Source organism: Cyphomyrmex costatus, unplaced genomic scaffold (assembly GCF_001594065.2).
Source record: "Cyphomyrmex costatus isolate MS0001 unplaced genomic scaffold, Ccosl1.0 scaffold205, whole genome shotgun sequence".
NCBI classification, from domain to species: domain Eukaryota; kingdom Metazoa; phylum Arthropoda; class Insecta; order Hymenoptera; family Formicidae; genus Cyphomyrmex; species Cyphomyrmex costatus.
Genome location: NW_017276095.1, coordinates 235,699 through 252,884, shown reverse-complemented (window position 1 = coordinate 252,884; position 17,186 = coordinate 235,699). Strand labels below are relative to the sequence as shown.

The window sequence follows — 17,186 nt, the reverse complement described above, 5'->3', positions numbered from 1 at the left end:
TAACACTGAAATTCTTTTACTATACGTGTTAACGAATCGATTTTCAAAACAGCATTTTGAAGACGTATTCGCTATTATTACAAACTACAAGCACCTTACGCGTGTTTTTGTTTATTTCCATGGTCAGACACTATATATGTAGACACTAAATATAGCAATTTTCCTCAAAAACTACAATTATCAAGGATTTTTATATAAATAGTATATAATAGGATGCATGTGAGTGCGGAAAGTGTTTATAACAGCAGGTGGATTCATTTCTATGCACAAATATGCATATCACGTCTATCCTCTACAAAAATATTAACGAATTTAGAAGTGTATTGAAATTAATGAGCGGTAGTGTACTTTCAAAATATTTGAAATTAACAAATAATTTCACGTAAAATAGAATACTTATTTGTGTACTAATGACATAAGATGAACGTATATCTTAAGATAACTAGCTGGCAAATCTTAGATCTGTTTTCTGTGGCTGAACTAGTGTACACTTTTAGAACTTAAAGAGAGACACACACGTTTGATATTTATTGAAAGCAAGAAAGAGAGTTCTAGTGCAGTCTAGTGCAGGAACAGAAAATAGACCAATTATTTCAACTTACAAAAATAGAATAATAATTTTAGGAGAATAAAGTAATAATTTTAAAAGATATAACTTTAGATTCCAAAAGTCAAATCGAAATTGCTAGAAATGCAAGAAGAGATGCGTTCTAAATTTTCATAAACGCTTCAGTATATTTACTTTCGTGAGCAAAAATATTTTTATCTTTATTTCTTTATTAATAGAAAATCTCTTTTTTATCACTTTTTTATTAATGGTTATTATAATTAAGAATGAATATACGGATTTACATGCGCGTGAATTCATGACATGAAAAAAAAAATCTTTTCGCAAGACACGTTTGTTATGTCTACGTAGGTATATTTATGACGAATAAGGCAACGTAGTCATAATGTATTTAATCTTTTATTACTTGTGCAGTTTAGTCAAGAATAGTCATATATACATGTAATATGTATAACATAGTCAGCTATATTCATCTAAGCCAAATGAATATTGTTATTTTGACACAGACGATAATATCGTCTATGCTTTTCACTCCGCAAATCAATACTACAAATATAAACTTCCTATTTTTTATTATACAATAAGATCTATACTTATTTAATGCATTAACACGTAACCTGTATGTATCATACATATTGAGAATATAAAATTGTTAAAATACTTGTATTTGCTCATTCATGTATTAATTCATCACGACCGTTCTTTATGATTCACGTGTACAACATTTTTATATGTTTAACATTCATATTTAATCAAAAAAATACTAATAAAAAATAATAATAATACATCTTTTAAATTGCACGATCATTTGCATCTGTTTTTTGTCAAGTTCACATTTAATCTACTATAATTTGTGTTTGTAAGTTTTATTTTGATAGAGACAACACGCGCGGTTCACAATTTAGAAATTTTACTTTATACGTTTTTTTGTATTATAATCTATGTATCTAAATATACGATAATTATCTGTTTGTTTTATTTAATTAATTGAACGATAATGAATAAATGATTTTTCATATGAAATTTAATTAATCTTTATTTTTTTAATAGAATTAATTATTTAATAATTATATCTATTATTTCATTTTCAACACATAATATCTTTGTTAAAAAATATAGATAACATATTGTTATCACTTTAAAACTGGAAATTATCGTTTCATACAAATATTCTTTATATAATTTATAATAATGAATATTTTACATATATTTTTTTGTGCGATTAATTCTAATTTACTTATCGTAGCAATATTTTTTAACAACATATTTGATGATTTGATTAATTTAAATATTTATTAATTCCACATACATCGGTTTAGTAGTTTTTGTGTATTTAATTATGCTTCTTTGCTATATGTTAATGCTCCATTAAATTTATAAATATGCATTTTAGATGACCTCATCGATTTCAATGTCCTTTAGATATGTTGTAAGGGAGAGTATTCTGAGTGATTCCCCACAAGAATTAAGTGAGGGACGGCATTGGTTTAAGAGATATAATAAATTGAAGTTGGTAAACCTTTACATTAAGGGATACTTCTTCGATGACCTTGATTTTGACATGTTATAAAGGTGAAGGTACTGATTTACTTTTCGTTGGCGGTGAAGTGTCACCTAAAATGCATATTTACCAATTTTTTTATAGTTTTATACTTATACTCATTTATAATATTATATCTTAAAAACTTAATAAAAAATTTTTTTATTTAAATTTTAAACCTATGTTATCTTCTCTTTTTTTCAATTTGAGAACACTATGTTTACAGTCAACAATCTCGTGAAACGATCTGTTGATTTATATCCTTTTTCCACTCGTATCAATTATGTCAGCAGAACTCAAGGTATGAAGCATGTTTTGTTATGACTTCAAAAATTTTGAATAACTTTGAAAATGAGAACAGTACGACTTTGTAATATTTCCGACGGATGCTGTAAATTTTATTATATTTAAAATTGTTATATGTATTTTTTATGTAATATAATTAATACAAATTATCAAGCAATTTAATTCAGAGTTGATAAAAATCAAGTTTTAAACATATTTTGAACTTTCCAAAATATGCTTAATCAATGTTTTTAACATGTTTTAAACATTTTTTTTTTTAATAATATTTAAAGTATGTACATAGCATTAAAAACATGTTTGAAAAAAAACGCAATGTTATACTAGAAGGTTTGCGGATTATGACCGTGTTTTTTATCTATTGCTAATGCCAACTTTTCGTGAACCTTGCCGTTCACTTTATCAGGGCAAGGGGTGCACTAATACTGAGAGGTGCACTGAAAACACAATGTTTTATTTTAAAAAATACATTATTTTTTATCAAGCCTGCAATGTATTATGTTTTCTTCTTATTATCGACTTTGTCGCAGATAAATAAAACGAAATATTATATTTTTCCTAAAATTTCTTAATAAAACAAACTATTATATCAATTATATGTATTATTTTTCCAACTATCTATGTAAATATATAATTTATACTTTTATTATGCATTGTACAACAATTCTCTTTCATTTGATTTAATATATCTCCAGTTGATAAATAAAGAACATAAATCCATGTGATTAAACTTATTAAATCAGGTCCATTTAATTTTTCCTTCATAAAAATAACAATTGTTAAAACTTTAATACAAAATTTAAGAATTGTAAGGGTACATAATTTAAGAAATGACTTCTGTAACAACAAACAAAAAAGAAATAAATTATTATAAGATTAAATGTAATGTATATTTCAAATATTGATATAACATATTCATTGCAATATATTGAATTGAGTATTGATTGATTCGTCTACTGAACCTCTTATCGATTAAACTAAATCACATTAATCTTTATTAAATTGTTATTAACGTCAATTTCGCGAAAATAACAAAATTTTTTCGTATTCCAGACGGTGTCCTAATGAACAAATTTGAACTAAATACTAATCATCTGAATGCATCCCGACATCTCGTAAATTGTTACCAAATGGAGCCGCTACCGAAGCAATATTTATGTGGTGAATGCGGCAAAGTGTATAAATGGATGGACAATCTACGCCGACATCAAAGACTGGAGTGCGGCAAGCTACCTAAGTACCATTGCGAAATTTGTCTAAAAATGTTCTATCGTCGATACGAATTAACGAAGCATATAAAATTGAAACATATAGCGTAAAAAATTCACCCACAATGAAGTGTTTATTGTAACATATTTCTTACATTATTTTTCCTTTTTTTTCGTGCATTTTCAGTAATTATTTTTAGGATTCAATAATTTCAAGTAATTTTCTTCAAAATTCTTTGTATTTCAACATATTTCAATGTCCAATAAACTGTAAAAATCATGTACTTTCAGTAATTATTAGGATTCACAATATTTCAGAGTATAATTCAATATATTTAAATATTAAAGATATTATTTATGATGATATATATTATGCTAAAGTAATTTTAACAATATTTTTTTATTATTTTCATTTCTTATTTCAATGATTTCATTGCCGATTTTAATAATTTCAGCGATTTTTTTCCTTCAGGGTAATTACATATAGTATTATTATTAATATTTATGAGATTTGTCCGACCTCTGCGTATATTTTTATATATATATATATATATATATATATATCATGCTATGCAACATTAATAAATTGATATGCCAATTAAATTGACCGATCGTATAAACTCAAAGTATAATCAATCCTCGCATAATAAATATTTTTTTATGGATTAAAAATATAGCTATTAAGTTTTTTTATTTTTTCCATCCCCTTATACTCAAATTTATTTTATTTTTTACGATTATACTAATCATACTACATGAATTATTATATAATGAATTGTATAATATAAAACAACATGTATGTACATCTTCTAGTCATTAGCGAAATAAAGAAATTTGTATTGTGATTACAAAGTATGTTCTGCTAAAGAGATGGCGATGATATTGATAAAGAAGTTATTCTGTTATATAATCATTTATTTTGTTAATTTTCTCTGTATAATCTGTTTTATATTATTGCATCAGACTGTATTTATATTGTAAAAAAACATTATCATATACGTAGTATAATATCAACTGCCGTTATAAAAATATAAAGTATTAATAAAACGAGTATTTATTGTATAATTGTCTATCTTGCAAGTCTATCAATAAAATAATATTATTGAAAAAAAGTAATGTTTGAACACCATGCTGCGTTCCTATTACTTTCCTGTTTATCTCTCATAAAAGTTGCACTTATATGACTTTACATTTATTATTCAGTCGAGATTTATTATGGAGCGGAAAATTACTTTTCGAATACATCGAAAACGTATTCGCACGCGATCATCACTTTATCTGAATGCATGCGCTTATAAAATTCTTTCCTCATAATTTCTTTCTCATCTTCACGAATTTTCAGCTGATCAAAACGTAAAGTTAACAAATATTTCTTTTTTCTTTTTTTATAGATGATGATGAAATGTCCAGTTGGTTAATTGAACCGTTCGTAAAGCAGGAGCTTAATGAAGGAGGCTGCTTTGAATTCGTGACTGTCCCCAATCTGTCTTCAAGGCGTAAGAAAATGAAAGAAACTATCCCGCTCGTTTGCGATGAATGCGGAAAGCATTTCTCGAGGATCGACAGTCTCAAAAGACACGAGAAGAGCTATTGTAAAATGAAAATCAAACCGTACCCATCTGATCAAGACAAAAGTTGAAAGGAAATCATTCTCTCCGTGCAATTATATAAAGTGCGTCATGCTCATGCGCCTTACAATTAGTTACATAGATAAGGATAATGTGTGTTAATGTCATCGATTTATCTTACAATTAGATTCATTTAAGTTTTTCTTATTTTACGAAAATCTATGAGATTTCATTATCAAGAAAAATTTTCTAGTAACACCAAATGTTATTTAGATTAGAATTATAAATTTAAAACGTTAATTTATTCTTTATGGGTCAAAATCCTGAAGAATAAAAGCAGGCGCCTTATTGAGATATTTTTTGCATTTCTTAAAATTTAAAAATCTACTATATGATTTCTAGTAAAATGGAATATAGAGATAAGGTTATCCTGTACATATTTCAGACCTCCTTTTGTTCAACGGAAGGCCTTACCCCTACGCGTAATGGTAGAGAACAGAAAAAGCTAATATTGTATTGTGATTAGAAACCTATATAAGAGTCTGGATACGAGAAGAAAAAAATTTGATTGTTCCATCGTTTGTGGCAATTCCTGCTCAAATTCAACGTTGATAACTTGATAAATTCACATAGGAGAAATAAATACATAAACTTTTTAGAATATTTTTGTATTTTTAACGAATATTATACACACATGGACTTACTGTCATATCATTGAGCTAATAATAAAGCACTTTTCCTTTTATTATACTTTTCCTTTTATTTATAAATTCTTAGTCTAAACTCTAAACATAATCAATTAATATAGCAATTATTTGTGTAAACAGATTATGGCACTTTAAAATATCACATTTAAATGTAATATTATTAAAATTTTTTATTAAAAATAATTTAATATTATTTATACTATAAAAATATTTTGTATAATATCAAAATCTTTGTTCGATTGCTATAAAAATTTTTAATGTTTTATATTAATAAAAAAATAAAGAATTTTTTGTGTAAAAACATTTGATTTGTTGATAAATTTTGTAAATGAATGGATATTTTAATTTATTTTTTGAGCCAGAAGATTGTAAATATAATAAATATGCATCACATATTTTAGATACTTTCTTAATATAATTTAAAAGATAACCACACCAATATTGTATAAGCTATTTAATTCCTTATTTGACAACTTTGCTATGGAATTTTTAGAAAAAGGTGGAATTTCATCATTAAATATTATTTGTATTATTGTTAACAATGAAGACATAATGAAAATATTGATTTTTTGAAAAAAGTTATTCTTCCAAAAAAATCAATATTTTCATTATGTCTTCATTTTCTTTTTACAAAAAATGCTAAACTACACAATTTCTCGATGTTATTAGATAAAATCATTTTAAAATCATTTTTACAAATCATGCAGTAGTAATAAACTCTGATTTATATAACTCATCTGCTAACAGTTCAAAGCTGCTTACATCATTAGAGAAAACATTTTTAGCTTTGTTTACCTTCATTTTATCAAAATTATTGCAAATGAGATCATTTATTTTTAAATGTGCTTGAATATCGACGGTCCAATATACATCGTAATTTTATTTATTTTTAATCTAGGCGTCAATAAAAGTTCGAAATTATCTATTAACTGAAAAAAATGTTGTAATAAAATTTTATTTGAAGGTAAATTATAGTTTAGGGCATCGAGTGATTTTCACCGCACGATGCGATTGACTCGCGATCTATAGATTCGAGTTCAGTCCCATCTGCGCCTACACGCGATTTTTCGTATCTAAGGAGCTGAAAAAGGCTCTGGTGATTCAGAAATTTATGATGACCAGCGCTGTTCGGATCCGACGTTAAACTGTAGGTCCTCTATATAATGGATCATATCTAATGATTCCTGGTCTGCCAGGTTGGAGGTTAAGACGTCAGGTTGATTATAAAAAAATGGCATTATAAAAAAAACTTACTATACCAAAAAGCTTAACAAATGTGGGTTAGACATCGAACAACGTCGAAAGACGTTATAAATCCATATATACATATAAAATAAATATGTATGTATGAATATAAAGATGTACGTGGCATTTGAAATTCATACAATTTACAATTTTTAACAATTTTGTATTATATATTTATATATATATATATATATATATATATAAATTATATTGTACTTAATCATCGTATTATCATAGATAGTTATTACTTTATTATTAAGTACAGCTTGCTTTAAGTTTTGTAGTATATGTGGTGGGTCACCAATAACACATAAAAATCGATTAGAATTAAACGGATGTATAATTTTATTAATTTTATTTTATTATATCTCTTCCGCTACTTATTCCTAATAATTTCCACAAGCCAGTATTTTATTGAGTATTTACTGAGTAAGATAGGATTCTGTGGATCAATCACTCGCAAATCCGAAAAACAATCTGATTCAAGAAACGAATATAGGCCTCGGACAAAAGTGGAAAAGGCCTGTAGACGTCTTATGCTTCACATAAGGAAATAAAAGGGTCATCATCATCATTCCTTAGTGAATTGATTTTCTGTATTTATTTGTTCCACAAACAAATTTTAATCGCAGAGCACAATGAATAAAGTATCCTGTGTGTGACCAGCTTCAAACGTTATATTTTTTCGCAAATAAAGCTTTTATTATATCATCATTATTATTACTATATCATTATTAAATATTGATTTCAAAGCTTCCTTATATTTATCATTAATAATTTGATTTTCTAACGTCCGTATTTTAGATTTTAAAGCTTTCATTTTCTTTTTTGCTCTTATTACATGCAACCATTATTTGTGAATAATTTTATCACACTTTTCTTTGTTTCCTTACTTCTATTATACATGAAGTACATGGTATCGATGAAATATGCTAACTGAAATATTTGAAAATCTATAAATATTGATAACAATGATATACACATATACCGTCTGCAAATAATGATATTGATAACATCCATAATAAAAATATTTATTTTAATTGCATTAATATTAAATATTTTATGTATTTTATTATAAAAAATTCGAACATACTAACTTTGTAAAGAAGTGAATTATTTGTTGATATCCAATCTTCTCAATTAACATTTTTTACCTGAACAACTTGTCGTTTTTATAGGATTTCTAGAAAATCTTTTCATTATACATATATCCTTTGGCTGCTGGATAATATTAAACAGCATAGTCACCCATTTTTATTATAAATATTTAATTAATACGTTTTTATTCTTATAATATTGATATTTTTGACACTGCCAACATCTGCCACTTGAATGAAAATATGTAGAAAAAGAAGGTTAGAATGAGTAGTAGACGAAGATAGTATGCGTGTGTGTGTGTGTGTCTAAAGAATTTTTTTATTGCAAAAATGAATTCTAAAATTGAAAGATACAATAGACAGTATAAATACTACATATTTCCTTAATTCATAGGAATTATTTGTACAAAGTATCTATAAGTGAAGATCTATAAGATTTTCTAGAACTTTTACAACCACTTCAATATATTATAAGTATTTGTTGATTTATATGCATACTTCATAAGTTTATACTATTCTGCAAAATGCAACATATAACGTAACAATGACACATTATGAATTTCATGGCGGAAAAAACTACATAAATTAAGACAAGATGTTATAAATTATTAATTTTTCATAGATATTCGTAATGGGATGTGGCGTTGTTTGTTTGAAAAATTAGGCAATCCTCCGCCCTCAAATAATGCTATATGTTATGTTCCATTACAAATATATATCTACGAAAAATTAAAATTTTTTAAGATCTTGTCTCAATCTATGTAGTTTTCTTGTACTTTTTCATAAAAAATCTTTTTCGTTATTATTACTTCTTTAATAATCTAAGTAAATTATGTTTTTATCAGTATTAATAAAGTACAATGTGTTTATAGTTTTCGAGAAATAAAAAGATATCTCTTTAATGCCCATTTCCACCAATGTAGATTAACTTTAATCTCGGTTCAATTTGCTCTTTATCTTTTTCTAGTTCCAGAAATTAGAAAAAGATGAACAGTAAGATAACTTATTAGTTAAATTTAAGATAACTTATTGTAGGTATTTAAAAAAAGAAATTTTAATCCGAACTTGATCTTCATGGGTAATAATATGTTAGAATAAATTTGTGTATATGTACATGGAAAGAAAGTAACGAAGTTAAGTTACAATTAGTAAAAAAGAGTAATTCTAATTGTAACCTCGTTAAAAGTGTAACGAGTTACTTCTCATCTGGTTTTTAATAAGTCGCTAAGTATACGTATATAATTATATATTATCTTAAGTCTATTTTAAGAGCATTCGTTTTAAATTTTATTTCCAAAAAATAAAATTAATAAAAAAATAAATAAAAAATTGTATACAATTTTTCATTAAACTTATTTTTATATTTTTCTTGTCTTTCTTCGTGATATTCATATTCGTGACTTTTTTGTAAAACGTAATGTTCACATATATAGAATTTTTGTACAAAATTTAATAAGCATGTATGTATGCATTTTATAGTTCATAAATAATTTTAGTTTTCGTGTCTCTATATATATCTATGATATAACAATATGATATATGTTTATGCACTATCATTATTTTTCTAATCAATAAATATCTTTAAATTTTGAGAAGGTAACTTTTTTGCTAAACTTTTAAACCCTTTTCTTATATAAACTTGTCTATATAATCTAAGAAAAACGTGTATCACGATTCTTTTATTATTTTCCTATAACAAAAAAACCACCAAAAAAATTATCTTTGTGATTAACAACAAATTAAAATTTTTTAATAAATTTTTCTCTTTTTTCTCCTTCTCTCTCTCTCTCTTTTTTCTCTTTAATTCCTCTATAATTGTACGACTTTCCACACTTTATAATTATCAAAACCAAGCTCAGAAGATAATTTTTAAATTGTGCATGCTGCTGGCTTTATGCTGCTCGCGCTTGCCAGTCGCCCTGTACATCTTGCCACATATACTTACTTTTTAACAAATTAACGGTGTCCTTACAGATGAGAATGAGCAACGCACCGTAGAAAAGAGCAATGATGAGGAACCGGAAATCTGCGAAGTAGCCTTTCATGGTCAGCTTAAGTACCTGCTCTGTGACTCGCCGATCCTTAACAGCGTGGAGGCAAATGTGGTCCAGAAAAATTCCAAGTCTTGTCAGCAATTCCGTTGCGATGGCTGTGGCAGAACATACACTAGAGTCGACAGCCTGAAACGTCATCAGCAGAAATGCGACGAGTTTCTGGCGTCTTTTCAGGATCGACAGGAAGCGTTAGAAAGGCTTCAGCTGCAGGAATTTTATTGTAATCAATGTGGCAAATCGTACAAAAGGCTAGATACTCTGCGTCGGCATCAGCGCAATCAAGTATGCGCTGACAAAGATAGCAACAATTCTTCAAAAGTAGATAAAATTTAGAAGAACTTGTAAGAAGTCAGATCGCGATATCGATCAATCTTAGAAATATATATATTCTGTGTTAGTTATGTAATAATAAATAAGATAAAATAATATAACTTTATGCGAACGGGACTCTGAATTGACTGTCGATAAAAATGTCAGTTAATTTATTAGTTCAAATGTGCTTTTAAAAGAGTTACACTGGCATGTAGCATCAATGACTAATTTTCTCGTAATCGAATAGTAACGGTTTATTAATTGTACAATATTAACATTTCACTTCATTAAGAATATGAAACAATGGAGAGAGAGAGAGAGAGAGAGAGAGAGAGAGAGAGAGAGAGAGAACTCTTCGTGTTTAATCGTATACAGTCGATGAGAGATTAATGCCTAAATTCTAAGCAGAATTGTAAGGCTCATAACATATTCTTTTGTAAGAATTTACAAGTGTTTATAACTTTATGCAATATGTTTACATATAGCTTCTTGCTAGCCGTAAAATTAATGAAAAATCGTTAGACATTTGCAAATGATCGTACATATATATTATGGCATAAAATTAAAACATCGGTCATATGTTCTCTTAGAAGTCTTACGAAAACAAATTACGAACCTTATGATTCTGTTTGATCCAGCTTCATATTCTACTGAACTTTATCAGTATCTAATGATATTTATAAAGAAAGCGTGTGCAACAAGATCCAAAAAATTAAAATGCATATAAATGTAATAAGCCTCTATTGTTCATATGTAATTAAAAAATTTATGAGACACACACACACACACACACATTTTTTTTATTTATATAATATAAATATATATAATTATTATTTATATTATATTTATATAAATATTTATATAAATTTCGTCCAAATCTTTAGAAGTACTACAAACTAATAAGAATTATTAGAATTTAATTTATTATACATATATGTAGATATTACTAAGTAAAATCTTTTTTTTTTTCAAACAATTGTTATAAGTTTTTTAGTCGCACAACGTAAGATAAAAATATGTAAGTTATACAATGTAAGTTACACATACAGATGTATTCTACTTATACTTCTCTATGCATAATTAGTTAAGTTTTTTTATAAAAATATTAAAAATCACAGACATAGACATGAAAAGAAATAATCGTAGAATTTAGTTTCCTTTGGAATAATTGCGACAATAATAATTATGTAATAAATAAATGATGATTATTTAAATGTCGAAAATAGTGATGTCACTTTTTTGTGTGTTCCGATCTCAATCGTGAAATAATGATTACAGAAATTCGATTACAAAAAGTGAAATATTATCGATTCGAAAAATCTAAAGTATTTATATAACTTCTACCTAAAAATATTCCTCTTTATGCACGCGTAGAGAATTAATATAGGAATTCGTTTCACAATTTCGAATCCCACGTTATAGAATAAAATACTAATACGTCTCGTCGAATCGGCTCCTATCAGTCTCGAGCTTCATGATATTATTGCATGCCGTTCATTCGTACTTAGCTTCGATCTCAAACCAAATAACTGCGACGCAACGCGAGTCTTTTTCCGTAACTTCAATTCTGTTTTATACAATTCAGACGTCACCTAATCTCCGGTGCTTTGCTTTTTTTATCGCAGGAGTGGATCAACCGGAGGAGTATGACGCCCTATGGATGTTGGAACGAAAGGCGCGCAGCATTGGTCAGGAAAGCCAGGATTCCCTTCCATTCTCAAGCAAGACGTACTCGAAAGCACACGATACTTTAGGACGTGGTGGCGATTATCCAGTTCATATGTACAGCGGAGACTCCTACATACCAATGATACAGGCCTATGTTTGTACCGATTGCGGCAAGAAATATAAATGGTTAGACAGTCTGAAAAGGCATCAAAGGGTGGACTGCGGCAACAAGGAGAAAAAATTCTGCTGTCATGTGTGCGACCGAAAGTTCAAATATCGATACGAACTACGGAATCATATTACCGCGCATCATTCCGGATGACTTCTTCTCGTGGAAAGTTTTCTCTTTCGAATGTTTGCGGATTAAAACAATATGATCTGTTGCGGGATATTCTCTAAACGTTTTTTTCGATAATTGTTGTTATCGTTAACTAGCGACAGCCAATGAGAACCGCGCTTTCTTTTAGGATTGTTCTGCCATTGGCTGTCGCTAGTTAACGACAGCGACAATCGTCGATAAGACATTTAGAGAATTTCACTACATTTAAAGGCCGACAGGAGTTATAATGAAGATCTCTGTTGGTGACAAATTTCTCTTATTATGGCTAAAATAGTGAGAAAATTCTGATATAAATGCGAAATTCGTAAATGGAGAATATCTGCATAAATGTGATGAATACTGTTAAAAAGCGATTTTTCGGAAAAAGAAAGTGCAAAATAGAAATTCGTTCTATCTATACATTCTATCGAACTACATTATATAGCTAAAATGCAGATAATTTTATTTATTGTAATATTTTTAATGTTTAAATTGTAAAATTTGACTGTTTAGGCTTTATAGCTTCGTGTAAAACACACCTAAGTTAAGAAAAGTCTCATAGCGAAATGTTATTTTTACGATACAAAATATAGGTTTCCCGTGATTATTTTTAATTGCAATGAAAAATCAGGTTATTTTATTTATAATATTATAATAACTAATATATTATTAATTAAAGGTGCCAGTGCAAAGTGAACATACATATAAAGTATATGTAACTTTGTACTGGCACCTTTAATTAATAATATATCAGTTACTTTTCATGGTAATATATTATTATTAGATAAAAAGGTTTAAATTTGTGAGTATCCTTTTTTAACATGGCTTAAACTTTTCATTTTTATGATATGATTTTTTTCGGATATCACTTACTTTTTAGAGTACAGATATATCAAAAAAGTATACACAAAAAAATTATTTGAAAATATTATATAACGAAAGAGAGTGAAATATGGCAAAAAAAGGGGGTGGGGGTAGTGGAGGAGAAGGGAGTGCGGTGGGTCGAAGATGGTGAAGGTGCGAATGAAAGGTGAGAGAGGATGTTAGAAAGTTTTAATACGGACCTTGAATGCGGACAGAGAAAAAGAAGAAGAAGGAGAAGAAGACGTTCCTTAATTTTTCAATAAAATCATCACTTTTCGACCGCTTGTATCTCCAGAATGGCTTGACCGATTTTAAATTTTTTGGCTCAAATTACTCATGGGGATGCCGCCTTTCAAGATATGTAACGTTCGATTCAAAATTTTTTATGTTTTAGTAGTTATGCACCCCCCAAAAATGAATTTTGGTGGCTCAAAATTGCACTATTTGGATATCTATAGTAGTAGGTCTTATAACTTCGTAAAACATTTCTGATGAACATTTTTTCCTGAATTGTAATGAATAATGATCTGTAGATAATTCCAGCTTCAGTTATGTAGACCCGATTATATAGAAGACACGAAATGACTCCTTTTGTCTATAAATCGATTGTCTACAGCATTATTTGTCTATATCACTTTTATCGACAGTTCGTTTGCTCACAAAAATTGTTTACAACTCGATTGCTTATAAGCACTTTTGGTATACAAATATATAATTAAGATTAAATTAAGTAAGAGAAAATAATTTGTATTTTTAAAACAGAGAATTTGTGTTTTTAAAACAGAAAATTTGCGTTTTAAAACAAAATTTATATTTTTGAAGCAAAGAAAATATTTTTTTCGAATTTGTTGTCGAAATTTATGAAATTATGAACAATGCATCGATAGAGATTGGTTTTTTTAAACAATGATATTTTCGTTCCCAAGAAGATTTCTTGTTTATAATCTAAATAATAATAAATAAAAATGTTAGAAATTATTTATTTATTGTTGTTATAAGAACAAATGATCTCTCATCTTTGTGTATGTTACAGAAATAGAAGATCAAGTAAATAATCATAAATTATTTCTATATTGAATTTGTTATATTTTATATGACATTGTACGAATATCTTAATCGTGCAGTATTAAAATTTGATATTTGTTATATATAACAGATATAAGATTTAATTTGTGAAAAATCTTTGAGAAACAGTAAATCATTTTGTGTTTTATATCAATATATGTTGAAAAAATAAATTATTATATACATATTAAAAGTTGATCTGAATATAAATTAACAAAATAGTTATGAATATAGAAATATACACTACCATATAACTTTCAAAAGAAATATTTTTCTGCTTTTTACGATAGCATTGTTTTTTAGCGACGACCGAAATTTTATTATATTTTCTAAGAATTATATTATCATAATTTAACTTATCTCTCTCTATTATTTATTATTTTAATTAGTTATTACAATGTCATAATATCATATCTAATATTCATTAATTTTATTTATATCAATCTTGCTATAAACATTCTACTATAAAATAGAAACGAGTTAATTATATTTTTTAATTACATGTCCTTATTATACCTGAAACTATAGTAAAACTATAGTTTTTTTTCATTAGCATTTTTAGTGCGAATAATGCAGCAGACTAAAAATATTTTTAACGCAAACAAGATGTAATTTTGCCTATACATATTAAATATATTGAAAACAAGTTCCAAGGAAATGAGAACAAGTTTTCTATCTCCTGTTACGAAAAAGAGATCCCATAATCCTATGAAAAACCTGATCAAAGATGCCTTGTTTACAGTCGCTTTTATGGTGAATGGCTACGTGTAACTCAACTCATGCTGTATATGTCCATGTCTTTGTCGTAATCCCGTAAATAAATCCTTCTAGACTAAAGTATGATCGCCAATCCCTAGGGCAAAAGGACGCAATGATTCTGACGAAGTTTTACTGATTCTCTTGTGTGTTTTCTAGAACACAAGCACTCGCCAGGTGACGCCATCGAATGGTACTATCAGTATCAGACAATGTATCTACGATTGATGGCAGAGAACCAATTGACGAAAGAGACAACAACAGGAACAACAGCAACCGAAAATCAAACAAGTTGTCCTGATGATATCGTCACTAAGAAAATTCAAAATGGCCAACCATTGACAGAAGTTAGCAGCAACCAGGTAACCGCGAGTAATCGCGATTACTTTTACTACTGTCCACGTTGCGGTAATGCCTACACGAGACCGCACTCGTTAAATAGACATATGAAATTTGAGTGCGGTGTGGAGCCACAATTTGAATGTCCTATTTGCCACAAGAAGTCCAAACACAAGCATAATTTGCTGTTACATATGAGAACTCATCAAAAATCTTAGACCATTTGGTGCCATTGAATGATATGTGTGTGTGTGTGCGCTCTAAAAGTTTTAATTTTTAATATTATATAGAACTTTTATTATTATATAGAACTTTGATTGTTATATAGATCTTTTAGAGCGCCTCTCGCGTATTTCATAAGTTAAAGTGCAATAGAATTTAAAATGTGCAAGTTACATTAAAAAGTTCAAATTTTTGGAACTTTTAAATTGACTTTTTTTTATTGAATAACTGACAAAGATATTTGTGAATATTATGTCTCAAATAAACGTTAATTCTAAATAATTCTAATTTCTTTGGATTTTTAGGAAAAAAAAGATATTAGCGCTTTGTGCGATTCTATTATGCATGAATATCACTTTGTGATTAATCATAGACAATAAACATTCAGAAAATCTAAAAACTAAATATAAACAAATTTAGAATTAACTAACAATTCATAAATATAATTGATATTTTATCTGATTTGTATTGATACGAAAGAAAACGGCACAGTTTAAGCTTTATTCGTAGAGCTTAATTGATTGAATTATTTATTCATTAATTGAGAAGGAAATTATACATTTAGAAAACAAAAAATTTAGCACTATTAATTTTTAAAAAAAAACAATACAAAGATATTATAAAGGAAAAGGGCATATAAGGCTCTTTATGTTCTTTATAATATCATTGTATTGTTTTTTAAGAAAATTATTTAATCTAAATATAATATTAAATATTTTATCATACACACACACAAACAGCTTTGAACTAAGAATGTATTTGATGTATACTATGTAGGCATAAGCAAAGTGTGCTGTCTAAAGTATAATAATGTCATATGAACGAGCGAACAACTAATGGAACAATTTTGGTATGTAATTATGAAATTTTCCAAAGAATACATAAGATAGGAATCACACACAAGATACCTGATATATCAAAAGGAACATTAACATATCAGTTTAAATAATTTTAATATCAACTATCAAATTGCAAAAAATAGGGTACAAGGAACTTTTATTAAGATAAAACTCTTGAATTTAGCCTATATTTTACAAAATAATACAATAAAGTTACCACTAGTAAACGAGATGCCTTTTAGTTGTTCTAATTAGTCAGATTTGCAATTTTGTGAATGTAATAATTATAATATCGAATTAAATTACTTTAAATTACTTTAATATAATTATAACATAAATATAAGACTCAATACCAGTAAGATTACTGGTATTGATAAAGCCAGTAATTTTTATATATGTAAAGTGTTCAAGTTTTAGTTTTTAAATCATATAGACATATATAATATATTTATATATGCATATATACGTATATATGACGTGCGTGCGTGCGTGCGTGCGTGCGTGCGTGCGTG

The 17,186-nt window shown here is 27.5% G+C and overlaps 3 protein-coding genes across 3 annotated transcripts; all 3 read left to right on the top strand.

The window, feature by feature from the left end:
- The first annotated feature begins 3,541 nt into the window (after positions 1-3,541).
- On the top strand, positions 3,542-10,636 carry LOC108773299 (zinc finger protein 668). The gene is made up of 3 exons (XM_018539060.1): positions 3,542-3,635; positions 5,011-5,211; positions 10,211-10,636. The coding sequence occupies exons 1-3, from the start codon at positions 3,542-3,544 to the stop codon at positions 10,621-10,623; spliced, it is 708 nt and encodes a 235-aa protein (XP_018394562.1). The 3' UTR covers positions 10,624-10,636.
- A 1,610-nt stretch (positions 10,637-12,246) lies between these two features.
- On the top strand, positions 12,247-12,592 carry LOC108773298 (longitudinals lacking protein). Its single transcript, XM_018539059.1, has one exon. It carries the CDS (start codon positions 12,263-12,265, stop codon positions 12,590-12,592), a length of 330 nt encoding a protein of 109 aa, XP_018394561.1. The 5' UTR covers positions 12,247-12,262.
- Positions 12,593-15,175: 2,583 nt separating this feature from the next.
- Positions 15,176-15,831, top strand: LOC108773297 (vascular endothelial zinc finger 1). The gene is made up of 2 exons (XM_018539057.1): positions 15,176-15,278; positions 15,434-15,831. Exons 1-2 carry the CDS (start codon positions 15,176-15,178, stop codon positions 15,829-15,831), a joined length of 501 nt encoding a protein of 166 aa, XP_018394559.1.
- The last annotated feature ends 1,355 nt before the right edge of the window (positions 15,832-17,186 follow it).